Source organism: Strongylocentrotus purpuratus, unplaced genomic scaffold (genome assembly GCF_000002235.5).
Source record: "Strongylocentrotus purpuratus isolate Spur 01 unplaced genomic scaffold, Spur_5.0 spur5_scaffold_19, whole genome shotgun sequence".
In the NCBI taxonomy this organism is placed as follows: domain Eukaryota; kingdom Metazoa; phylum Echinodermata; class Echinoidea; order Camarodonta; family Strongylocentrotidae; genus Strongylocentrotus; species Strongylocentrotus purpuratus.
In genome coordinates, this window is record NW_022145604.1 from 3699650 (window position 1) to 3726467 (window position 26818).

General features: G+C 36.9%; 2 protein-coding genes across 2 annotated transcripts; one reads left to right on the forward strand and one right to left on the reverse strand.

Annotated features, from left to right (window-relative positions):
- Positions 1-1250: 1250 nt before the first annotated feature.
- Positions 1251-13225, reverse strand: LOC764318 (vitamin K-dependent gamma-carboxylase). The gene is made up of 16 exons (XM_030990055.1): positions 13133-13225; positions 11692-11951; positions 10958-11113; positions 10324-10489; positions 9776-9854; positions 9276-9382; positions 8622-8785; positions 7642-7820; positions 6994-7125; positions 6368-6499; positions 4895-5046; positions 4315-4484; positions 3789-3919; positions 3006-3195; positions 1889-2030; positions 1251-1462 (listed from the first exon to the last, which is right to left on the reverse strand). The coding sequence occupies exons 2-16, from the start codon at positions 11948-11950 to the stop codon at positions 1330-1332; spliced, it is 2292 nt and encodes a 763-aa protein (XP_030845915.1). The 5' UTR covers position 11951; positions 13133-13225; the 3' UTR covers positions 1251-1329.
- LOC576458 (SWI/SNF-related matrix-associated actin-dependent regulator of chromatin subfamily A-like protein 1) lies at positions 13153-25481 on the forward strand. Its single transcript, XM_030990054.1, has 15 exons — positions 13153-13390; positions 14549-15094; positions 15623-15751; positions 16678-16728; positions 17749-17932; positions 18559-18709; positions 19140-19301; positions 19910-19975; positions 20609-20749; positions 21535-21666; positions 22532-22677; positions 22829-22928; positions 23381-23664; positions 24362-24449; positions 25098-25481. The coding sequence occupies exons 1-15, from the start codon at positions 13159-13161 to the stop codon at positions 25380-25382; spliced, it is 2697 nt and encodes an 898-aa protein (XP_030845914.1). The 5' UTR covers positions 13153-13158; the 3' UTR covers positions 25383-25481.
- The last annotated feature ends 1337 nt before the right edge of the window (positions 25482-26818 follow it).

The following is a 26818-nucleotide window of genomic DNA, read 5'->3' on the forward strand; positions in this document are numbered from 1 at the left end:
AAGGAACACAAAGAACAGTTTGTACATGGAAAAAATATTTACACCTAAAAATATTGACTGCAACATAAAACAAACTTGATTGAATTCACAAAACACAAGCGATTATCAAGTACTGAGTCGCAGAAATCTTGAGTTGAGCTAGCTTAATTCATTTTCTTATAACATGTTTAAACTCATTCATACAAGTAACTAGAGGATCCGATTGTCAGACAATTCCATGAATTCCTTTTCAAGGGATGGTAATAAATGTTCCCTGATGATTGTACTCTTGTAAATAAATAAAACCAAATAAATGAAATGAAATAGATGAAATGAAGAAAACAAAATATACTGTTGATAATATATCTTCAGTCTTTAGTGTACAGTGTGAAGGCAAGAAATAATAAATACCAGTATTTGTTTACTTTGCTCAGCCTCACAATTTCCGTCAGAGTTGTTTGGAATGTTTATGTCTTCAAAAGTTAGATTTAAATTTATTTAAAAAAAGAATGGACAAATAAAGCACACATATATTACATGGAGCACTACATTCGACTTCTCATGATTTATGTAATCACTAGTTGCATAATGCTCAGCACATATCTAAGAAACCCATATCCAAACCATTTGAATGCGAGAGAATTGCCCATGTCCTACATAGAGCTTGGAGTTCCAATGCATTGACTATAAACAATGTTCTGTAACATTTTGTAAAATTATTCAGGATTTAAAAAGATGAATTGGATTGCATCAAATGAAATTGAGAAATGAAAAAGGATGAAATGAGGAAAATACTACACATCTCTAAAAATGACTCAGCCTACATTTATGTTAATTGATCAACGATCTTGCGAGTTTCAACAATGTGAAAATTCTTAATGTTTTCATCAAAATTGCTGACTGCTATTTATGTGAAATCAGATTGTACTACAGGGTACGCTCGATACAAATAACAACGAGCATGGATACAACAAGGTTCCGCTACAATGAGGAAATTCTCTCAGTTCATGAAGTTCTGTGAGTAAACATTATGTCACCAAAGCAATTGTCAGGGAGGTGTTTTTCAAAGACTAAGATCAACGTTAAGTTGGATTTAACTACGGTAGGGTGTTCATGCCACTGTTTTCTCTCACCATTATGATCTTTAGATAATATTTTTTCATTCAATAATGAATTATCAACAAAATTAAATTCTGTAGATTTGTGACCATGACTTGTGAGTCCCTTCAGAGACCAATGCCAGTAAATGATGAGAGCAAACAGTGGCATGAACGGCCTGCCATATTTAAGTCCAACTTAAAGCAGATCTTAGTCTTTGTGAAACACCCCCCTGGTCTTTGATTTCAGTTGTCAAAGTTCCCCATGATCTTGATGAGTGGGTGCATTGTCTGCTGTGGTGTCTTGATCATCATTACGAACCGGTAGAACAACAGACTCTCCTCCAAGGAAGATATGATTCAAAGCTTGGGCGGTCTTTACGATCCTGTTAAATGAAGAGAAAGATTGTGATAAAGATTATTCATTCATTCATTCACCCATTCATTCACCCATTCCTTCATTCATCCATCCCTTAATCCATTTATTTGTTCATTCATTCATCCATCATTCAATCATCCATCAATCCACTCATCCACTGATCGATCAATCCATCCATCCTTCCATCCATCTTTCCATCCATCCTTCCACCCACCCACCCAAACACCCACCCATCCATCCATCCATTCAATCACAGGTTTATCATCACGATGATGACATGATAAAACCCTTCAGTGCTTTTGTGCATTGAGCTCCACAGTCCTATTCTACTGGCACTGCAGCAACCACAGGGACATCGCATGAGGTTTATCTATGTCTAGGTAAATAGTGCTTATTCAGAACAGAATAATGCTGAAAAAATAATTTAACTCACGTTCTGTGAAATACTAGTTTCTTCTTTTCCCAAAATATTTGAGCCTTTTCAGCGATGCTTCTACTTGATTGCTCATTCCTCTCAAACTTGGTGCTGAGTCCCTCCAAGATACGTACTTTGACTGCATGTGACATATTCAATCCTATTAGAGAAAACGTGTGAGAGAGAGAGAGAGAGAGAGAGAGAGGTGTCAGAGGATTGTTAACAGTCAAAGAATAATTAGTGGACTTTATGTAACTCTCAAGAACTATAACAATTACCCACCTTAGCTGGAATTTCCTAACAAGTTTATCTTAAAGTATGATTTAAACCTCCATCAGTATGGTATATGCATGGCGTCATGTCTAATGAACAGTGCATGAATACACTATTCAATATCATATGCTTTGTTTTTATTGTCAACAGTGAACATCAACCCTGGTTTAGATAATGGCTTTCATTTACAAATCTTTTGTGAATTCAGGCCTTTATAAATGTACAGTAAAATCAGTTTTAGCAACCACCTGTAAAGAAAGACCACATTTTTTATTTTCTCTTGAATATGGTTTCTCATTGAAACCTGTACAGAAAAGACCACCTGCCTGTAAATACCACTTTTCATTTCTCCTCTTACTATGCAGGTTTCACTGTAGTCAGATTTCAAACCTTCACTAATGTTAGCAGTAGCGTACATTTTATGAATAATGACCATTAAATATAATAACACCAGAAATCAACGAGATCACCGTACCTTATAAAATGTTATGGTTTCCCATTGAAACCTGTACTAAAGGAACCTGTACATAAAGACCACTTTTCACCCTTTCTATGCAGGTTCTGCTGTAGTCAGATTTCAAACCTTCACTAATGTTAGCAGTAGCGTGCTTTTCATGAATACTGACCAATGAATATAATAACACCAGAAATCAAAGAGATCATCGTACCTTCAAAAATGTTATGGTTTCTCATTGAAACCTGAACTAAAGGAACCTGTACATAAAGACCACTTTTCACCCTTTCTATGCAGGTTTCACTGTAGTCAGATTTCAAACCTACTCTAATGTTACCAGTAGTGTGCTTCTTTATGAATAATGACCATTAAATATAAGAACACCAGAAATCAAAGAGATCATCCTACCTTCAAAAATCTTAGGATCGATGCTTGTGGGTTCGGCTGTATCACCTTCTTTGGCATCCGCTTGATGAGCGTTGAGGAACTCTGTGGCTTCCTGTATGATAGCTTGCTCAGTGGTATTGACAAACACGTACATGTAGCAAGACGGTGTGTCAGACACTGTGTGCACGTTGTGAAAGGCCCCTGCTGGCAACTGCAGCAAAAAGAATACAATTTTTTCTGCAAGTTAGTTTGGGGGATGCCTAAATCTCCAATTCTTTCAAATGAGTTTTCAAGAATACAAGAGTTAGGAGAGGGGAATCCCTTTTAAAAACGTGCTATGGCTTGGCAGAAATGTCACCACATGTTCTAGCCTGTTTTCAATTGGGGTCACACTAAGCAGTGGCAACAGGACTGATGTTTTCAAGCACTCACAACTAAGTGCCCCCCCCCCCATCCTCGCCCCATTCAAAGTTTTGAACTGGAAAATGATGTGGTAACTGTTTTCACTTCTCAGAGATAATTTCAGAGTTGCATCCCCCCCCCCCCCCCCTCTTTTAGGCAGGCCTATGTCAACACACTATCACAAAGACCTACAAATTTATGATCCAGACAAAAACACAAAACAAAAATGTGCCAATTATGCAAAATGAATGTCCAGCAGAGGCAGATCATCATCATCATCATCATCATCATCATCATCATCACCATCATCATCATCATCATCATCATCACCATCATTATCATCATCATCACCACCACCATCTTCTTCATCATCATCATCATCATCATCATTATAAGTCTCACCTGTATCCTGTCTCCAATTTCAAGAGTGATGTTTCGTTTTCTTTCAATCAACTCCACCATGATTTTACCACTCAGAACCTGGATGGTTGTGTTCCCAAGATCAATACTGATGTAGTTCTCAAGGTACATTCCTGATCAAAACAAAAACAACAATAATAATAAAAAATAACAGGTGTCTTATGTAGCACTCACGTCTGTCATGATGTTCCTAGCACTACTATATCATTACCTCAGTCAAAGTGGAGCCATGAAATAGCCTTGTACTACTACTACTACTACTACTACTACTACACTGCCATCACATCATCTCAACTACCACCATCATCTTCATCACCATCAACACCACCACCACCACCATCATCACCACCATCACCACCACCACCACAACTACCACCACCACCATCTCCACTACCAACACCACCACCATAACCACCATCACCATCACCAAGATCACCACCACCACCACTAACAACACCACCGCCGTCCCCACAACTAAACCTGTAATCATTTTTCAATTTCGCCATACCAGGAAAATCAGCCACAAAGGTGATATCCAGTTCGTCATCAAGCTGGTCTTCAATCTCATTGAGTTTAGTCCTCCAATCAGAGAGCTCCGTCAAGAGGGGCATCAACCAGGGCGTGGCACTAAAGGGGGACCACTCTGCCCTTATGAGATCCACTGTTGGGTTAAACATTCTATAGGGGAGAGAAAGGAGGGGGATAAATTAATTTCTAAGCCTACTTAATTTTTAACTAAATATCCTTGGTTGTCATATCAAAAAAAAAAAATTCTTCACTTTTATTCACTGACAATAATTGTCCTCCAAATCTTTTCTCTGGTCCTATGAATGATGATAAATGGTACTAGGGGCTTCCTGAAGTACCTATGTCTGTCTGAGTTTCATTTAGGGAGCATTAAAAAGGGCATGCCCATCAAATGGTGTTCAATAAATATTGCATCAAAATGAGATTTTTTAAAAGGAAGTAAACAAATAATAATATGGCAGGCATTCTTTATCCTTGCTTTCATCAAACACAACAAAAAAAAGTACATGGAGACTTAATATTACTCATTCTATGTCTGTAAGTTCTTTATAATTGTTTACCGTTGCTGGAAACGACCATTCATAGACTTCCAGACATCCATGTAAAGCTGAGGTTCAGATAGAACCATCTCCTCTAGATGATGCCCTATGCAGGTGGCATACTGCTTGGTCATGTCACTGTGGCTCGCCCATCGATTGCTCTCAGTCCAGTACTACACATTCACACAACATGAAAGGAAGGTTTAGAGACGGTTGAGTTCTATTAAGAGATTAAAGATGATTTTTAATCATTCTTTTTCATCATATGTGCAAAATAACATGCACTGTAAAGTAGCAATGTCACATAAAAATATTGCCATTGATATGCCCAGAGCTGCCAACCTTTGGAAGTACAAATTAGTACTCAGCACCTCTAAAATTAGTATTTTACCATCAAAATTAGTATTTTTCAACCGGCCTTCCTTTCACCTATTAAAAACATATTGATGTCGTAACGCAGCGCAAATGCATACCGTTAAGACCATATTTTTGCTGTAATTGGTTTTTTTAAAACTTACTCAATTGTACATGTTGGCCGGGCCAGTCAAATTTCAGAAAAATGTGATACTGGTACGTATGGTCAATTAAAATGTTTGCTCTTTCATTAAAATTTTAAAATTTTGAAATGGAAATGAAATGAAATGAAATGAAATGAAAAGAAAATTGTAAATCAAAGTTTTTGTTGGGGTTGTTGGGGCTTACTTGTACATGTTTCTATGCGATTTCGTGGTTTTTATGGGTATAAAAAGAATATTTAAAAAATATATACACACAAAAAAAAAAAAAAAAAAAAAAAAAAAAAAAAATTGTGTGTTTGTTTTTTGGTGAAAAATCATATTTTTAAAAGGCGATATCGTATTATCGTATTCCACTCTTATTATCGTATTAAATACGATTAAATCGTACTGGTTGGCACCTCTGTATGCCCATTCTACAGATCTACCTATGTACTGACATTTCCCCTAAAAAATGAACTTCGTATCTGGTGACAACTAGCCTTCTCCACCAGTCTTTCTATTTATATATTTTCATTTTTTTATTGACATCATCCCAAAGATGGATATTTCATTCTCATTCCTGGTGACAAGTAAGCTTCTGCACCAGCCTTTCTGTCAATATATCATTATTGTCATCATCATCTGTTTTTTCCCCACTCTTTGCCCCCTCTCAAAAAATGAAATGGAAGCTCTTATTACCAATCATGTGAAAGAATATGTTTTGACTAATACGTGATGATAACAATTTTGCAGGGAAACCGCCTACTTATTGATATATTTGGTAAATTACAATATACATCTTTCTATGTACAGTGCTTGTAACTTTACCAAGACTCGACCAAATTTCTTATCATTTTGATGATTCCAGAACCTTGCAGTACACACCAATACTTATATGCTAGATGATCAACCCTTTCTGTTCGATTCCAACTTTTCTTTCACAATGCAATCGCATGACCAGAACTGGTCTATACCTCTATTCTATTATCATACTTACATCTGGTGACAAGTAGCCTTCTGCACCAGTCTTTCCATCGATATACTTGACTTTGACATGTTGAGTATGCCATGAATGTATCATCATATCCCATGAGTAGCCATACAGACCATTGGTCCAGTTGTTGTACCCCTGTAGATGGATTTCATCAAATGGTAAAATGATTAAAAATAGCTACTCCTAAAATATGCTTGTTCTTGGTTTTAAAAAGCACTCATAAAAACTCAGCTTTTAGCAGCACTACAAAGATATAAGGCGATCTGACATACAAAAAATTCCTATTTAGCAATGTTATTCAACGATTATAAATGAATGGCATAAAAAGAACACTATAAACTCATGTTTTAGACAATAACAAACACAGTAAGATTTGTGATCTTTAGCAGTACATTACATTTTGCACTTTGATTGCTGAACAAGCAAACAGAAAATCAAAATATTTATATGAATCTAAAAACAATTCTGACAGGTACAGAGGACAGACTCCACCGCATACCAATTGTTTAAGGAGATATTTGTACAGCTTTGCTTAGCATAACAAAATAATAAAGTATTGATCGAGCCAAGTATTGCTAGTAGAATAAAAATGAAAAAATAATTGAAAAATATCTTTCTTTGCATGTTACCTTTGTAATGAAATGTGAATAAGGCAGGAAGAGTTGGATGGATACATAGAGTATGAATCCTATTACAGCAGTATGATGTCCCCAGGTTGCCGTGGTGTTCTTAGCCTTCTTACTGCTGAAAGCATCAGATTTCTGTTGAACAAAACGAAATCGAGTGATGAATAAAGAAAGATTCATTACAAAATGCAGTGGAAAGTGTATTTGATGAAAGTATCCAAACACTGCAGAGGGAAAACAGAGTCTGGCATGTGAAAATGGGTTTGCATAACAGTTTGCTCAACTATATTCTTCCTATTACTTTTCACCTTGTACAGCACTATAAGATGGTGACAGCCCAACGGGTTTGGAAATAGGGTTACGGTTTTATTGACTGTCGCATAATGCTTTGCAACAGATAAACCCTATACCAAGACGATGTCTGGTTGAAGATCTTTCTTGACAACACAAAGCACTTTTTTTCCTTCTTGATTCACACAGTAAAACTATTTTTGCCCTATGCATTTGATATGTTTATTTCAAAATTATTTGTAGTTGAGAATGTGAATTTAAAACTTTTTTTTCCTTTTCTTTGAGACTTGTTGAGACATATCACTCGGGAAGTATTCAGAACAAACAAACTGTTGAACTAAACTACATTTGAATCAGTACCTTTTTGTTTTCTTTGCTGGGAGCATAGATGCATTTTGCACTTGGCTGGACGGTATTAGAGAAGCTAACGGATGGGATGTTATTTTTCAGGCAGCTAGGGAGTATGCTGCAGAATGTTCTGGGCCAGGAAGCAGAAAAGAAGACGGTTGTGGATGCAAGCATGGCATAGGGAAACATTCCTGTAAGAATAAACGAAGAACAATAATACAAATACTGTATATGAGGAAATGACTTCAGTTATCATACCTGAACATTAATAATTTGAATATGCATGGCATTGCATCCATAAAAACAGTTTATGAACATTGACAAGCCACACGCCATAGATTGATAGTACAGTGAAGCCTGTCTAGAAAGACTACCCAAGGGAGACAAGGAAAGTGGTCTTTATAAGCAAGTGGCCTTTATGTACAGGTTTCTTTAGTACAATGAGAAATAGTAATGAGAAACCATTTCCAAGAGAAACAAAAAATGTGGTCTTTGTAGACAGGTGGTCACTAAAGCAGGTTTGACTGTACAAGCATAAGTCAGAATAATTACGAAAAATACAACGTAATGAAAGAACTTTTATGGAATAAAGTGAGAAATGAAAATGAGAGAATAATAGTGCAAGCTCAATCTAAGTTCCCCCTATTTTGCTGCCATCCATTTAAATAATTTGAACAGGTTGGAAAAGTATCTCTCTGTGAGGAAACATGCGAATCTCACATCATTTAGGCCCAAATTCACAAAGGAGGTTTAAATTTAACCTATGGTTTAAACCTTAATTTACATTTAACCCATGGTTTAAAATTAGCGCAAAATAAGCGCAACACAGTCAAGAGGTCCAATATTAGACGCGCGCAAGGTAAGGTACGCTTATTTTGCGTTAATTTTTAAACCATGGGTTATGTAAATTAAGGTTTAAACCATGGGTTAAATGTAAACCTCCTTTGTGAATTTGGGCCTGAGTTTCTAACTAATATATGGTAGATACTGACCTATGCTGAAGATTTGAGAGTTCATAATGTGGAAGGAAGAGCAGAAGAAAGTTCCAAACAGACGAGTAGAATCAAAGAAGAGCAGGAAGCCAGCTGAAAGATCCAGGAACAGACCGCCTAGGTGAACCATAAAGTAATCAATCTGTTCATCCGTCAGCAATAACCTGTCAAAATATTAAAAAAAGTTAAGGACAAATCATTAAATACATAAAAACATGATGGGCCAGGACCTCTAAAACTTGTGCTTGTTTGGCCCCTATCTAGGTTAAAATAACATTAAATCACATTGCAACAGAAATAAAACTTGCAAGGTAATTTATATATTTAAAAAAAAAGACATAACAAATGAACATATAATTAATCGTCATACACATACTTATTTGACATGGACTTTATTTATGGCATAGACATTATTGGCAAGGATAAAATACATGTATACATAAAATACATCTATTAAGTTTTCAGAATGTGTTCATTGCCCCCTCCCCTATGAAGCCGAGGCTGTTTTTATCACTTTATTTTTCACAATGCACACCACCCCCCCCCCCCTCCCACATCCTGTATCCTGTAATTCCTTTTTTTATATACCTATAATGCAATTCCTTATTTTGATCATCATGGATATACACCATTTTCATTACATGCCTGACATACCTGAAAGGTTCAAATATCCAATGCTTTGACAAATATTCCATGGAGTAGCCTCCAATCCAGTCAGCATCCAATTTCTTTAGACCAGCGTAGAAATACACAACAAAGATCTAGGTTGTATACAAGTGGAAAGATGAGAAAGTAAGAATCATCAGAATATGGAAAAACAGTTATGATCAAAATACTTACAACAAGAATACATATCACTGAGGTATTCAACACTCATTGTGGTTGATACATATAATTACAATACATTAGAGCCACTGCTAACGACAGACAATGGTGTCTGAAGTAGCAAATTGCTGTAATGCTGGCGATACTAATTACTATTCCAATTTCATGGCACCTTCTGCTATGGATTCTTTAGGGTAATAATGTGATGCCACAACAAGTCAGAGTTGTATCTACTTGAACGTATGTGATTCTTTCAAGGAGATAATACTGAATTTCATTTACTAGACAAAGCTATCATCTTTAATAGTGTTTAGTGATTTATTCTTTACCTGGAGGCGAATGATAGCAATATTCCACAGAGGAACATTGGCATTTCTAATCTTGGGATTCAGCCATCCATCCACAGACCTGTGAAAGTCGAAAGAACACAAAAACATTTCACAAGTGCATCATTTGTTCATCAAGCCATGCGATCATTAAAAAAGATGGAATGATACACAGTATCCAGCTCTATATTTGCACTAAAGTAACACACTCTTTTCAAAGTACACTGTACAGGAAAGCTTTGATGCACTTTGCAAACACTAGTTACTAATATGGAGGGTAAAGCTAAAACAAGCTCTCAAGTCACCATGAACAATTTTTGTTTACGAAGCATGGATGGAATTAGTAAACCAGTACCGGTATACTCTATTACTCTGTACAGTATGTATCAAATGTCGGATAAACTGGTATGATACTAAACATGATTAAAAAAACTACATGAAATGTATTCCACTAAGGTATATGACACAAAATGCCTAGAAAAATGGAACTTAATCAACAGAGAACATTTTTAGTTCGTAATTTGTTTAGTAACCAATCCCCTTAAACTCACCAGAAGCGGTTCCCGTCCATAAATATGAGTTGTAAACTGATGAGACCATAAAGGTAGGAATGATTATTCCAAGTTGTCTTGTCCAAGAAGAAGATATACCAGTATGGGATACAGAAGAGAAGGCAGCTGAGGCGATAAAAAGCTCCCAGAAATATACCAACTGCACCTGTTTGTCAAAAATAAATGATAATGTAGTTTGAAATTAACAAAACACTGAATGATATGTTTATCCTTAGAAGTTTATACCCCCTCCCCCTCCCAAGATTTCTTACATGAAAAAATACAATAAATAAAATGATAATAAGGAATTAGATACACATTCATTAAGTTTATATTTTTCCACATTTTTTTCTCTCTCTACTTAGTATCATTCAATTCAATTTCTAATCTTCGTTAATTTAATCCTAGTTTCATCACCTTGTTCTTTTACTGAATATCCTCCCGTCATTTTTCCTTTTCCTCACCTCTTAATGCTTCTCACCTTTCCTCTTTCTTCTCTCTTGTGTTCTTCTATGTTTCTTGTTTCTTTCTCCACTTCTCTTCTCTGATAACAAGTATACCCAAAAAATATAATTTGATATGTCCTAACTACCAAGAAACGTAAATCACTATCATTACTACTCCTGATCATTACCTAAATACATAACCAAGTAAACCAGATACATCCAATCTACGGGTAGCGGTGTGAGGCCATTAAAGAGCGGAAAGCGGCATTCATTAGCATCTCCCCAGCGATAGTCGGCATACGCCATCCCTCGTTCCTGAGGGATGTCTATAATCATAATGAAGCCTAAAGGAGATAAAAAAAGAATTGTTATCAAGCAAAGGTATTTTGATGTACAGGTAGTGTGACCAGTAAAAGTAATTTAAGTAAATATTAAAAAGCAGTTTTCACAATATGGGTGTCTTACTTTTCAATCCTGAAATAGGACATCAAAAATTAATATAAATATAGGTAAAGCTGACTAATGAACTTTAAAATTTGAATGTTTTCATAACATGAAGAATTTGTTTCATAATTGTACAGGCAATTGTCAGCTGTAGTCATGTATTTTTCTTTACTTATCTTATAAGTACTGCTGTTTTAGGTTTAATTAACTCCCTTACTTGAAGTGACAAAATGTTCTCTAAAGTCCTTTCTAAGAACCAAATGAAACATAACATTTTCAGCTTTATAAATTTAAGTAAAACTATTAATCTGAAACTTATTTCAGTGTCCAAAAAAAAAGGAGGAAATAAGAAGAAGAAAAAAGAAGACAAAATAAGAAAGAAAGAAAGAAAGGTAGAAAGACAAAAGCATTGTTAGTACTTCCAAGACAGGTAGGCAAGTGTTCAGTATCTGTCCAGACAGAACTGATAATATCTCACCAAACAGCATTCTCCATACTCCCATGGAGGCAGGGTCCCTTGGAGAATTTATGAGCTTCACCAGGGAGCTCCAGGAACTAACATCCGAGAAATCAAATCCCAGAACGGTCTTCATTCTACTGGTAGTCCCCCTCTGGGGTGATGTAGAAACAGTTTGTCTAGGCACAGGAGCATCGCCAGAGGCTGAGGGGGTCCTGCTGCTATCTGGAATATCAGATGCTCCCTTCCCAGGCTTGGCTATTCTTCTTTTAGTAGGCATGCTGTAGAAAATAAATAAAATTCATTGTAGACCTAGTTCAACAAATTCTTCAACATTTTGTTTTTTCAATTTAAAATCAACATTTTTTCGCTTTGCACTAAAATTAAAGTAAAAATTTTTTTTTTTTTTACCAGGTTGATAGTTTTGTGATTGATTTTTTTTTTTAAGTATCCTTTCCAAAATCATTGAGTTGAATTGATTGTATTTTACTGCTATTAAATTAATTAAGGTGTCATCAATTGTCACTAAACTGAAAACTCTAGATTGAGAAGTCTAGTAGACTCTAGATCTAGATCCATTTTTTTAGCAGTTCAATATCCATTCTTAGCAAAGGAATTTTAGCCCAATTTTTTACTAATTTTAATCATAATCATATATTCCATTTTCCACCTGAATTTGGATCACATCCGAAATCAGGAAACCCGTTTAGGGCTGCAATGTCGACGTCGTCGCTCAGTACCCTCTTTACGCTATAGCTCTCCGGATAGCTCTGGACCTCAAACTGAAGCCATCAGTCCAAAATTTTGCAAACTTCTTGTATGGTTTATGGTATTACGCGCATGCACAATACCATAAACTATACGAAAAGTTGGCATAATGTTGGACTGATAGCTTCAGTTGGAGTTGCAAAGCTATAGCGTAGTGACGCTAATAATGGATATGAAACTGCTAAAAAAATTGATACAGAACTACACTCACACCGATCTATTGTTGTGTTGATTTTTAGAGATTTCTGGTGATTTTTTTACATTGGCACTGAACTGAATGTTTTGAAATTTTGAGAATCAATACAGGGCCAGGGACCCAGGGTGTTTTTTTTTTAAATAAAATCCTACACACAAGTACTATAATAATGTTTCTATGATGAGTGGTCACGACTATATCCCACCGGCTTCGTCGGCGTGCGAGAGGCGGCCGACCCAGGCTGTTGCCAGTGCCAGGTACCTGTCTGGCGACGCGCTGCGCGCTATGCAACTGCCGAACTGCTGCGTTTAATGCTAACTTACACGAATGTCTATGTATGGTGCATCCTGAAATTCACCCTCAACAAATAACATCAATAAAAACAAACGTAACAAACAATAGAATGCAGAGATGTATATAAAACTATACAAAAAGTCAAAACTTGTTTTAAAGTAATTATATTTGATATCTCTGAGATAAAAAACAGAGTTTACGAACCTTTTTAACTCTAAAAATTCAACAATATGCTCTGCTTGACACTTCTGCTACAATACTTGATACAATGCAACCTGAAATTTGATTGGCTTACGGCAAAGTATCATCGCAAAAGTTTGAAAGAACACGGCACGTGGTTGGTCCATCATGTGAGAGCGAGTTTCAAGTGTAAGACTCTCGACTCTCGAGTACGTCTTGATCTTGTCATCTCTTCATCGTTGGTTTTTGGCAGAATTCCAGTTCAAACAGCCAGTACACTTGGTAAGACGGTTTAAATGAAGTTGTAAACAAAATTGTTGATGACCTAACATATTGAAGTAATAACGTGGTTGTGATTTGAATCAGTGCAGCTGCAGCTAAAGACAAGTGTCGAGCTTTTTCTACAGCGAATTGAATGAGTGACACTGACAGAATTATTGTGGTTGTGGAGTGGACAATATCTGGGAGTTTTTGACAGTCGTCAGTCATTGTCAGTTTAAGTTCTTTTATATTCAACTTGTTCATTACATCTCAGAAGTGTAAGTATTTGTGTGCATGGTAATCATCTTCAAATAACAGAATAGAATCATATTATTTAGTGAGGATTTGATGACATTTTGATCATTTGATGATTTGTTTCTCTGTCAATTATCAAAAAAGTTTCAAAGACAAAGGTATTTCAAATTTTATGCGATTGATTGACTTAAGTCAAGAAGTCTTGCCCTTACTAGACTCGATTTATTGCAGTATTTTAAACCTGAATGTACACCATGTATATAAACGAATGTCAACATCTGCAATTTTAATAATTTATGTGACATTTCTCCACTCATTAAAATTTATAAAAATCACTGACAGTGATACTTTATTTTGATAAGTGGCTGTGAAACCCTGCCTTAAAAATTCATTTTGCTTGTGTAAAGCAGAGATAAAGCTGGAGTCTGTTACTGGATGGAAGAACAGGTGTCACTCATTTATTTTTATTTTATTTTGCAGGGCCCCGTTCCTAGAAACCTATAAGTCTAACTTCTTGACTATCCCATTGAAACGTGTGTTATAGAACTAACACGCGTTTCAATGGGATAGTCAAGCAGTTAGACTTATGACGGTTTGTAGGAACAGGCCCCTGGGGGGTAAATAAAAATGGTAGGTCTATTGCTTATTTATTTCATTTTTTATGTGTTGTATTTTAGTAATGAGTAAATTAAGTAAATAACTGTTGAAACTTTTATTCTAGGACAGGAGAGAGTGAATGAAATTGAATTTGCAATTTGATGTACTGTTTTTATAGTACGAATCAATTCAAAAACTGTTATTGAGAGTTCAAATAAACATGAGAATTTGGCATAGCTATGATGATAGAGATAGGGGATTTAGATTTGTACTTTATTCATATAAAAGATACCATACAATTCATGTTTGTATTACTTATCCATACAGTTAGAAGACCGGTAAACAAAATGGCGGCAACTGGAGGGTTGACAGAGGAACAGAAACGAAGGATAGATGAGAACAAAAGGAAAGCGTTGGAAAAACGGGCTCAAAGGGCAAATCAACAAGGAACGGCTTTCTCACCCAAACCAGCAACAGCGAGCAACAAGTTGTGGCGACCATCATGCGTAACATCAAAACCAGGCAACTTTGGACAATCATCAACAAGTGCAACAGCAAATAGTGCTTGCATCCAATCTGGTGCAATGAGTATTCCAAAGAGCCCACCAGCATATCAACAGAAACAACCCCTACAACCCTACCAGGTGCAACAACCAGTGGCTGCCACAGGGGCAACTCAAAAGACAATAACTCAGTTTTACAGCAATAGCAGTAACAGTAGCAGACCAGGCGGTGTCTCCAAACAGTCACCACAAAGACAAAACAATAACATTCTGTGGAGCAAGGGTGGTGGTAGTGGTGCGAGTAGAGGTGGTGGTCGTGGTAGTGGTAGTACTCAGAGCTGGGGATCAAACAATGTGTTGAAACCAGGAGGTAAGTTATATCCATGATTCTGATCATCATCAAACACTACTGAAATCTCATTTTCCCTGGCCTCACAGATCAAGTGCAAATGCGAAATTGATAAACCAAAGTGAATTAAAAGTAAACAGATGGCTTCGGACAGAATGGTGACCTGTCATAGGCATGCAAATAATATAAAAGGAATATAAAGAAAATAAATTTGCCAAAATTGTTTAGATTTAGTTCTGCTACAGCGGATACGATATTCATCCCTATGCCAACTTGTTAAAAATTAAAGAGCAGTGTCAGCAAAATATAGTCAAACCCGTCATCAAATCATACTTCAAATCTTGAGCTGAAACGCATCAATAGCCTACAGGAAAACCAATTGATGAAGACTATCTATTGGAAAATTATGACACCATCTACTGAAAATCAGCTCCAGGGGTATTGTTTCCACAGTAAGATACCTGACAGGCTCTCAGCAGATGACAAATTAAATACATTTTAAAATTTCCTGAATTAAATGCCTTCTTTTTCATCTGGTATCTATAACAGGTTCTTTATCGAATGGCGTAAGTATCACAGGACACTGTATCTTGGTTTCCAGATCTCGATTTGTGGCGGACGTGGGATATCATGCCAAGCTGATTGAGATCTTCAAATCTATACCAAGTAAAAGTTATGGTGAGTATGACAGCGGGTTGTGTCTGGACTTGGTCGTGTACAACAAAAATAAAGCCTCCTCTTTTGCATTTAAATTTAATGAAAAATATTGATTAGATAGCTCTAATCATCATGAACATTAGTCCGTTATGATATTGTCCAGCATAAGTCTTCAAAGTTTTATGAAATATTGCTTATAAACTTCTTCAAATTACTGTTTGAAATCATAACAAATAGTTTTACAACTTGTGTAATGACATGACATTGAGAAATGAAAAGTCCTATGTTTGAAGATAGAGTCAAGGACTTGGTCATGCAAGAGAGATAGGAAAGGAACTATCTGTAGAAGTCATTTGGAATAATAGTAGTCCATAAAAACTTTTGTGAATACATAGTAAGGATTTAGAATCGTGATTATATCAAAGTGACAAAGTCTTGCTGAAAGTCACATTCTATTTAACTCTCATTGAATATTGCAAATTTAGTGTAAAAGGTGCCAAGATTGCTTTTTCATTTAATCAGAGTTTGACACTTGCAGGTGCCTGGGACACAGGGTCACTCAAATAAAATTGTAAGTCCACAATGTTTACACAGGGCTCATGCATTCTCTAAACAGTTCAATCCGTAACCTCTTCGTGGGTCGTGGGTTCGAACCCCGGCCGCGTCAGACCAAAAGACGTTAAAAGATGGGAGTTGCTGCTACCTTGTTTGGCGTTCAACAATAAGGGATAGAGCAACGTCGATCTGGTGCTGCTTAGTGGCTGCCGGGCTCACGATCAATTGGACATAAAGAATTTCCGTTTCAGTTTAATAAAATTTGGAGTGGACTTCAAAAGATTATTATATTATTATTATTCTAAAAAGTTAGTATGGAGCCCTGATTGAATTATTAAATTTTCTGTTCCTGTCTTTTTTTTTAAATCTCTATTTTTATTCTTTAATCACAGATGTCAATACAAAGAAGTGGTCCTTTTCATTAAGCCACTACGATGAACTCGGTAAGTAATTAATGATTTATTCATTATCTTGAACAGAGGAAATCCCCTCTAAGGTTTAAAAGCCGGAGGTGGACTTGTGTATCATTTTGAGTAGCATTTACTAAAATGTTTTTTGGCTTACCAGTTTGCATTTTCATATTCTAATGTTATATAAAGTATTGACCACTTCTCTTATTTTCTTTTTTTTCCCCCTGTGTTTCGCAAGTTTACCCAAATAGTCACTTTTGAGACTACACCATGTTACTTTTTTTTTGGGGGGGGTTATTTCTATTTCCCTTGCTCATAGCAAAGATGTCAGTTTTCATGTTTGATTCCATTCCATTTCAGGCTTTTTCAGGCTTCTTGTTGCACAGCATGTAAACAAAAACTGAGGCTCTTTTCATAGGGTAAAACCACCCTAAATCCCTGATTTTGGACTGATTTCGTACCATATCTCCTCATGTGCAAAATAATACCTTTAAAGGTACCATGTCCCATTTGCAGGCCCCAAAAATGAAAAGGTTAAATTCCAACGACATTTGAAAGATAATACTAATTTAGAACTTTCCTAAAAAAAGGGCGGCTTGTAAATGTCTGTAAGTGGGAAAATAACGACTATTAGTTGTCAAATTGACTTAAGAGCTATAGAGCCAGTAAGTAATAGTCTGATTTTCAGACCATTGTACCGAATGGTCATATGTTTTATGCTGCGCAAAGATTCAATCAGTTTAATTTTGGCCATTACAAGAAGTGGGTAGTTGATGTAGACAAATGCTCATGTACCCTTTACAGCTCATTTTTATGTATGTTAATTACCAATGAAGAAAAAAGCCAGTCAGTCACTCAATAGTGTCTGGCAGTGAAGTCTAGCAAGTAAACAGGTTTCCTTGCATAATTTTCAATATTAAATTTAAATTTCACAGGACATACATGACATATTCATAATTCCTGCAAAGTTCTACAGAATTTGATGTTGGCTGCAAAAGGGACATAGTATCTTTAATAGCTATTTCCTATTCGTTCGTTTCATCCTCTATACAGTGAAGGCAGTTCAAGTATTGAAGAGTGAAGTTGTACTGAAACCGCTACCCAACTCAGTATGCTTGGCGTTCCGTAGCCAGCGGAGTGGAAAGCACACTACCCTAGAGGTACCTGAAGCTGACCTGAGCGGGGTCGATACCAAGCTTGCACAAGGTCTAATGCCGTTCCAGAAGAAAGGGGTTGAGTAAGTAAATGAATTAAACAGCAAACTCCACGGGGGTGGGGAATGGAGCAGCGGGAGAGGGAAACACTGTCCGATTCAGTATGCTTAACATACTAGCCAGTAAGTACCTTAAGCAGACCTTAGTTGGGTTGAGACAAAGCTTGCCCAAGGACTCGTTTGTTTACCTGATGTCATTTTGGGTTTTGAGGGGTTGTGATGATTAGGGTTCAGGTAAGAACAGAGAAAATACAAACAAAATAATCATCAGCCTATTTGAATTTAGCGACGTTACAAAATGACTTGGCTTTCTACTAGACAGTTAAAATTTTAAGCTCACCTTAGCCCTTTTGTTTGTGAGAAACCATGCATATAACTTTGCTGTCTGCAAAAACAGCCTTATTTTCAAGATACATATAGTCAACTGGCTAATCACTCAAGAAATGATCTCCAAAAGCAAATTTGGGAAAATAGTAATAAATAAATAAATAATTAATTTTAAAAACACTTACATTTGCTACAATTTAAGTAGAAATATTTGGTCATTCAAAGTGATCTTGAACTATCTGTGATACAATTTCTAAATGATGGCAAAATCTGCAGTCTTCATTCTCAGTAGTTTATACACATATCTTCTTTTCTTTACCCAGCTTTGCAATCCATCGAGGCGGGAGAGCCCTGATAGCAGATGACATGGGATTGGGAAAGACAATACAAGCCATCTGTGTAGCATGCTATTACAGAACAGAATGGCCCATCCTGGTTGTTAGTCCTTCATCAATGCGCTTCTCATGGGCAGAGGTAGGCATCTATAGGCGATTTAATATGGATGGGGGCATAACCAGCCCATGACCCCTCCCCCTCTCCTTCCCTTCATACTCTCAGTACACAAATTAAATTATGCCTTCCTATAGTGTTTTTATGCCCTAGCTTCCACCCCAACCCTCCACTTTAAACTTTGAGACCAAAACACTTTGGCAGAAGTTACCCAGAAAATGCTGGGAGGGAGGGAATTGTTGTTTTTTTTTCTTTTCTTTTCTTTTCTTTTCTTTACTTGTAAGAATTTTTTTCAGGGTTTTGCCCCCTGTTTTGTCAAAAGTTAAGATCCACTCCTCGAGATAGCTGATGAAAGGTGGGGGTTAAAGAGAAGTTACATGTATATCATAATGTGATATGCATTATACAAGAAGATATCATTACCAAAATTATTATATAATTTCTTTTGTCTCAGTCATTCTTGAAGTGGATTCCATCCCTGGAGGAGTATGAGGTCAACGTGGTGACCTCCGGAAGGGAAAGTGTTTCCTGTGGGCTGGTCAACGTCATCAGCTATGACCTCATGGCCAGGAAAACCAAAGCTTTGCAGGCTTCAGGTTTCAAGGTCATCATTATGGTAGGTAATAACAATAGTAATCTTTTCTTTTGTGCCAACTAATACATAGACAACTGTGTAATGAGAAGATATGTTTTGATTTTTATGACAAAACGTATAACAGCATTCAACAATAAGTTAACTTTAAAAGACCATTAATGAGGTTGACCCAAACATAGTGAGAAAGGAAAAAAAATGTAATCATATATGATTGATAGATATTAGGAAAACTGTATAATACACACACATAGCAATCGAAGCAATGCTGAAGGCCAGACCTGAAATCAGCATTATTGATGCAATGTATTTTGGGAACTCGGAAACATAAAATTATGGACGATTGTTACGAGAGTTAGGACTTTTGTTCAGTCTAACATGGCAGCATCTTGCATCTTGAAGCAGTTGACATTGTTTTCAATATTACATTGATGTAACTTACAAGAAAGTTCTTGCTAGCCTGTGGTACCCAGTACTTGAAGTGTTCATTCTGCAGATGTGCAGTTACATTGGCATGGTGAATGCATTTGTCATATTGATAATGAACCTTTAAATGCTAAAAGGAATTCATTGGTGAATATGAACAGACGTGATATGTTAATCTTTTCTTTCATTTTCCCCTTTTTGTCCAGGATGAGTCTCATTTTCTGAAGAGCTACAAGACAGCAAGAACCAAGGCAGCACTACCTTTGTTAAAGGTTAGTTCTTTCAAGGTTATTTCATTTCAAATTGCGAACAATTTGCCAATAGGTAAACCACAAACAGAAGTTTCGTGGTCTATTGTACTAGTCCCTGGACTGTGAATCAAATATTGTGGTTCAAATCCCAAACATTGAACTTATCTTCTTTGGCAAGACATTAATCTAAATTTGCCACTCTCAAGTCTCAACCCACGCATATTAATTGGGTACCTGATAAGAAGTAAACCCCTGAATACATTCAGTGTCTGAGGGCAGCTTTACTAAAGCTCGGGTAACAGTAGAACTAGTAAGGTACCTTGAGCGCCCTTTAGAATTGGTAAATGTATTTTGGCAAAGCTGTCATTAATGTTTTATTTATTATAATTGTACAGTGTAACCTGTCTATAAAGACCACCCAGGGGAGACAAGAAAAGTGGTCTTTACGGGCAGGTGGTCTTTAAATAAAAGTTCCTTTAGTACATGTTTCAATGAGAAACCATTTTCAAGGGAAACAAAAAAGGTGGTCTTAGTAGACACATGGTCTTTCTATACAGGTGGTCACTAAAGCAGGTTTGACTGTAATAATTTCACTGTCTGGAGAACTGCCATTTTTCTTGAATTTTATTTTTTCTTTTGTCTCTACTCATGCAGGCAGCCTCCAGAGTGATTCTTCTCTCTGGTACACCAGCCCTCTCAAGACCTTCAGAACTCTTCCAGCAGATCAGCGTCGTCAACCCAAGACTCTTCCCGTCGTTCCATGATTTCTCTCTTCGATACTGCGACGCCAAACAGGTATGACCAGCTCTCATCCAAACTATTACCTTGATTTCTTCATAAGTTTCAGAGATGCTTAGGGTACATAGGGTGTTGGAAAAACTTTTGCTTCCTATTTTGCTGAAATAGCCCCATCCCCCCCCCAAAAAAAAAAAAAAGATAAATAAATGCATTCCTAACATTTTGATGTATTGGGAATTATTCCTGCTAATGCAAAGTATTAGACTTTCATTTAAAACTTTCATATTAAACTTTCGTAAGACCATTTATAACAATATGCAGCAAATATTCTTAAAAGGTCTAGGATTTCAATTTTTGTTTTTTTCAAGGCAGCATCTTTTTCCGCTGCCATTACTCCCATGAATCTGGTAGTGGGCAGTCTAAGGGAATCCATAGTTTATTTGTAAAATACTGAACAAGCTGTACTGTAATAAACAGGCTTATACTTTTTAAACGACGCTTGTTCTTGACAATCAGAAAGCTTGCCTGAGGTTTGCCTGACATATATGTAGCAACAAGTATTATATGCAAACTGGATTCCAAGTAAGGTAGTTCAGTCATGAACAACCGGTTAATAGAATAACTCATCACTAGATTGCCGGGAAAGAAACATCCACACATTTGAATATGTTAGTAAACTGGTCTATTTGTATTAGAAATTCTAGCTTTGAACGTAAAATTAGAAAATGGTGAACAAGCCGCAATTACATGTAAATCTTCAATTTTATTGATCAATATTTAATGAACTAGTTTCTACACACGGTGCACATCAGGATTGATTTTTTTTTCATTTTAATTTGAAGACTCAATTTGGATGGGACTACTCTGGCTCATCAAACCTGAATGAGCTTCATCTACTCCTAGAAGAGAAAGTGATGATCAGGAGACTCAAGAAAGATGTCCTTGGACAATTACCATCCAAAGTTAGACAAGTGGTAAGTGTGTACCCTTTCAGTCTGTTACATGCCTGTATTCCCTGATCATTTAATCTCTCTCAATGTATCACTCACACCTGTCTTGTATATCATCCACCCTCCATTGCCCCTCCCCCTCTCTTCTTCCTTCCTTTCTTCCTTCCTTCCCATCTCTCTCTTTTTCTTTCTTCACATCCTTCTTTTCTGCCTCTGCCTCATTCCCTCCTCTCCCATGTTCATCTAACTACGTCCTTCTTTCTCCTTTTCTCTTCTCTTCCACTCATCATCCTTCACTCTCCCTCTTTATCCTCCCCTCTCTCTACTTTCCTTCCTCTCTCCCACCTCTTTATATCTCTCTCCCATTTTCATGCTGTCATTCCTTCCTCACTTTCTCTTTTTCTCCCTCCCTCTCTCCCTTCACGGTGTTGATTCAATGGGTGGTATTCCGGTAGCGCGTACTAAGTTAGCGCGTACTTAGTTAGTTCATACTTCTATGGAGTGCCTGTTGCAAACTAATTTACCCTGTAAAGATTATTTTAATCCTTCAATGAAAAGTGTTCAAAAAATTAATTTTGCAATTAAATGGGAAGAAAAACATAATATGAGTATGAACTGAATTTCAAAAAAGTTTTTGGTAGATTATCTTTGTCATGAATATTGAAGGAGGAAGATGAAACCTAGCATTCCATAGAAGTGTGAACTAAAATTCTTGTTTAGTCTGGACTTAGTCCCGGCTTAACTTATGAGAATACCACCCAATGACTCTTGATTTTTCAATCAAACAGAAAACAGAATTATTGTTTCATTGCAATAATATCTGTTTGTAGGTATTAATTGATCCCATTAAAAGTCAATATTGTTTCATTCCATTTTAATCTGCTTACAGGTTATAATGGATCCGAGCTCTGTAAAGACAGGTAACCAGTCACTCAAATGTGCGGCAAAGGATATGGAGAAGAAGAAATCTGATACACAGGGAACATTACTCAAGTATTTCAGTGAAACAGGACTGGCCAAGATACCTGCATTGAAGTAAGATTATAAACCAGAAATGCGTTACCTCATCATTTTTGTGTAAAGCGTTAATGCCCTTCTCTCAGCAGATACCTTGTTCTAAATTCCGTGAATGGTTCTTCAAAACTTTTGAAGTCTTACTTCTTGTACCCATTTCTTTTCTGTGCAGGGAGTATGTGATTGACTTGGCAGAGTGCGGACATAAGTTCCTTGTCTTTGCTCATCATCAGAAGGTCATGGATGCGCTGGCTGAAGCACTTCTCAAAAAGGTAAGATTCATTGGCTATGAACCTTGAGCCCTGTGATCACAAGTACAACTCTTGAGGAAAAATCATGCATTCATATTGAATATTGCATGTAGCTTTAATACCTGTAACTGTTCCTTCTATGATGATGATGATGATGATGATTATGATGATTATGATGATTATGATGATGATGATGATGATGATGATGATGTTGATGTTGATGATGATGATGATGATGATGATGATGATGATGATGATGATGATGATGTTGATGATGATAATGATGAAGATAAAGCTGGTCATAATGATGATAATAATGCTGATGGTGATAACAATCATGGTGGTGATGATGATGATGGTGATAATGATGATGATGATGATGATGATGATGATAGGATGATGATGATGATTTTCTTTTGTATGAGGCAGCAGAAAATGTTATAATATCTTCATTGCTCTTTTTTCCTGAACAGAAAATCAAGATCATCCGGATAGATGGCAACACTTCATCTTACATGCGTAATGAGCTGGTAGAGAAGTTCCAGACCAATGATTCCTACCAGGTAGCAGTCCTCTCCATCACGGCTTGTAACGCAGGGATCACCCTCACTGCAGCATCCACTGTTCTCTTCGCGGAACTCTTCTGGAATCCCGGAATCTTGGTTCAGGCCGAAGACCGAGTCCATCGTATCGGTCAGCAAGAATCAGTGACCGTTCGTTACCTCATTGCCAAGCAGACTGCAGATGACTACATATGGTATGTCAAGTACACAATTATTAAAACCTATTTAATTATTGTAAATTCAGTCAAAAATCATTTGCCTTGGTGACATGTGCTCTGAGCTCTGTTTCATTTAAGATAAATGGTTAGGGTTAGTGTTGTCATTGGGCATTGTTGGGCTGGGATTAGGTGTAGTGATTAGTCCAGGGTTGAAGTTAGGAATTGGTAAATGTAGCAGAGTAATCGTTGGGAAGCCATACATGTATGTATGCCGTACTGAAGGCATTCCAACCTTTGTAAGGAATTGAAATTTGTGAAAGCAGAAGTACAAGAGAAACAAGTAGGTGACAATTTGAAGGAATATGTTTGAAGTGGAAGAAAGTTATGATATTTGCAAAGTTTTGATAAATACATCCATGTGAATGTCACAGTGGCCAATTGGTCTCTTGACTCCCTCTTAACCCTCTGCTTACTGAAACTGGGTTATCCCTTTATTAAGCCTATGGAGATCAGAGAACTCAGAAGTCAACATGTTAAATCAATGTTGCCTCTGGGCTGCACTCAAGATCTATCAAGATGTATTGTGCAGAGCATGTAGATGTATGTTTTTACGTTTAAAAAAGACCCCACTTTGCAATAAATGTTTTAATGTCAAAAAGAATTGAATATCTTATCCAGATACTGTTTTTTCCCCTGTTTTGTGTAACTTTTATGTTGTATTGCTTTCCTACAGGCCTCTGATTCAGAAGAAACTGTCCATCCTGAGCAAAGCTGGTCTGTCCAAAGATGACTTTGGGGAGGCCGATACCACAGAATTAAAGGTAAACATTTCCTACATGATCAATTTAGATGAGATGTAAATTATGTTAATCCATCGACTACAGACTTTTCTTCATACACATAGACTCAATACGGGAACCACCAAGCCGTCAAAAAACTGTCATAAGTGAAACTTCACCAAAATCCCGTTGAAATGTGTGTTAAACCTTATACACGCATTCTATTGCGGTCTTTATAAGCAGGTTGTCTTTAACTACAGGTTACGTTAGTATTGGTTTCAATGAGAAACACTGATCAGGGAAAAAATAATGTGTTTATAAGGAGGCGCGATAGCTCAGTCGGTAGAGCAGTGGTCTCGTAATCCGGTGACCCGGGTTCGAAACCAAGGCGATGCGCTAGTGCCCTTTGGTAAGGCATTAATCCTCATTACCAGGTCCCTCAGAGAGGGCCTAAAGCCGTCGGCCGTCTGGTTGCTTACTTACCGGCATTTATGCTTTCTTAGCAGTCAGGTAAAATAACCAACCAACCAATGAAGGTTTTACTGTAGTTTCAAATATTCATCTTGTCTTGTTGTCAGACCCAAAACAGCAGCTTTGGAGCCAAATGGTTCAACAACTTCTCTCGTATGCCATATTAAGCTTTCACAAACAGGGTTATGAATGTTCATCTCGTCTATAATTTTCTCTCAGGATCCTAAGCAGAAGAGCATCCTGTCATTCTTTGAGCAATCTTTCTTTGAAGAAGATGACCAGTTCTCCCAGGAGGACATGGACATGCTGGAGGCAGCCGAGGCCGCAACAGGTGGCAGCAACACAGACAGCAACAACTCCGAGCAACACAGCTGCAACACGCAGGAGCTCATGAGCCAAGATGCATGCGGTCTATCGAAGACCAACACGGGACTGTTCAGCTCATTTTACTTTGAGAAGAGCCCAATGGCTACACCTAAGATTAAGAAACCCAGGATGAACTAAAGTGAATTTCAAGGGGGGTGTTTCACAAAGATCCTAAGTTGGACTTAACAATTATGGAAAGCCTTTAGCATCTAAGAAAATATTTGTAAACGTTATTTTAAAAGGCAAAAAATGTTAATTCAAATCATACATATTTTCTATTATCAAGGAAAGTTTATGTTCTTGATGTGGAATTTATGAAATGTCTAAAATACTTGAATTCATGCTTTTGAATATATTTTATTTTGAGGCTACAAATGGCTCTCCATAATGTGTGAGTCCAACTTAAAATTAAGTTTGACTTGGGATCTTTGTGAAACACCCCCCAGGAGTGGTATTTACCAGGTTCACTACTCAATTTTAGTCAGGTTCATGAAAAATATGGGTAAAATGAAAAAAGTAGAGTAGCTCATACTTTATGAGCAGTGGAATGGAATTCCCATTGAAGATAGCCCTGTGTATGTTTTCTGTGACCAAGAAAGCAAGAATGAACTGTAGAGACCTTCTGTAGGTGGCCATCTGTGAAAATAGTGTTCAATTCTAGGAAGTTTGAGAAGAAATGTTGGTAAGAGGTAGAGAAGAAAAGTAGCTAGCACTGTATCAAGCGGCGGTACAGCACCTTCTGATTGGGGCTATTAGTGGAAAAGTATCTCAATTTTAGTCAGTTTCACAGGAAAAAAAGAAGGTAGCTAGTGCCATAATGAGCAGTTGTGCAAGGCACAGGATTGTGTTATCGAATAGAGCTCTGTAGATGTTCTTGTGTTAAAAAAACCAAGGCTTTACTGAAGTAACAAGAACTGGCCATTAGCAGAAAGAAAGCTTACTTTTAGTTAGTTTCTTGCCAAAATGAAGCCAAGGTGAAGAAGAAAGATAGCTTGTACTATATTGAGCAGGAGTTTTGTTTCTTGAATCGTATTGTGTGGATATTTCTGTACTCATTACACCTATCTGAAGGGACCATTTGAAAGTATTTGTTGGCTGGAGGATCAAGTGTGTCAAATTTGGTCAGCTTCATGCAAAATTTGGATAGGATGTATCATGTAGAGAAGACTAGTAGATAGTAATGAAGACACTTGTCTGCAAACACATATTTTGTAGTAATATTGTTCATAGGCAAAGAAGATATCAGCATTCACAAAAATACTTGTAATCACCATAAAAGCATTAAGGGTAATAATAAAAGATGTCTTTTTGTAGGCAGGTGGTCTGTACGTATCGTCTCTTTGGAGCCTGAAGGATGTACATGTAAACTCTATGTTAGGGTATATGAGTTAACGACCTCCTAGCTCCCAACCATTGGTGTGTGCATGTGGTCACACTGAAGGATGGTTTGACAACTGAGACTGTAAGAAATTGCAGCTGATATTTATCAAATTGGCAATGTATTTTCTCAGGACCTTTAATATACAAAGCACAAAGTAACAGTCATTTCACTGATCCACATTTTGTATAGCCAA

Bases quoted from the DNA above. Each gene is read 5' to 3' on its own strand.
- LOC764318 (XM_030990055.1), bottom strand. From the start codon at position 11,950: ATGCCTACTAAAAGAAGAATAGCCAAGCCTGGGAAGGGAGCATCTGAT. The intron at 9,855-10,323 runs GTGAGTTTAAGG...CGACTTTCACAG, and splicing joins ATGGACGGGAACCGCTTCTG to GTCTGTGGATGGATGGCTGA. The intron at 3,920-4,314 runs GTATGGCGAAAT...TGTTTTGATCAG, and splicing joins CTTTGTGGCTGATTTTCCTG to GAATGTACCTTGAGAACTAC.
- LOC576458 (XM_030990054.1), top strand. From the start codon at position 13,159: ATGCTCTGCTTGACACTTCTGCTACAATACTTGATACAATGCAACCTG. The intron at 20,750-21,534 runs GTATGACCAGCT...TTTAATTTGAAG, and splicing joins GATACTGCGACGCCAAACAG to ACTCAATTTGGATGGGACTA. The intron at 21,667-22,531 runs GTAAGTGTGTAC...ATCTGCTTACAG, and splicing joins CATCCAAAGTTAGACAAGTG to GTTATAATGGATCCGAGCTC.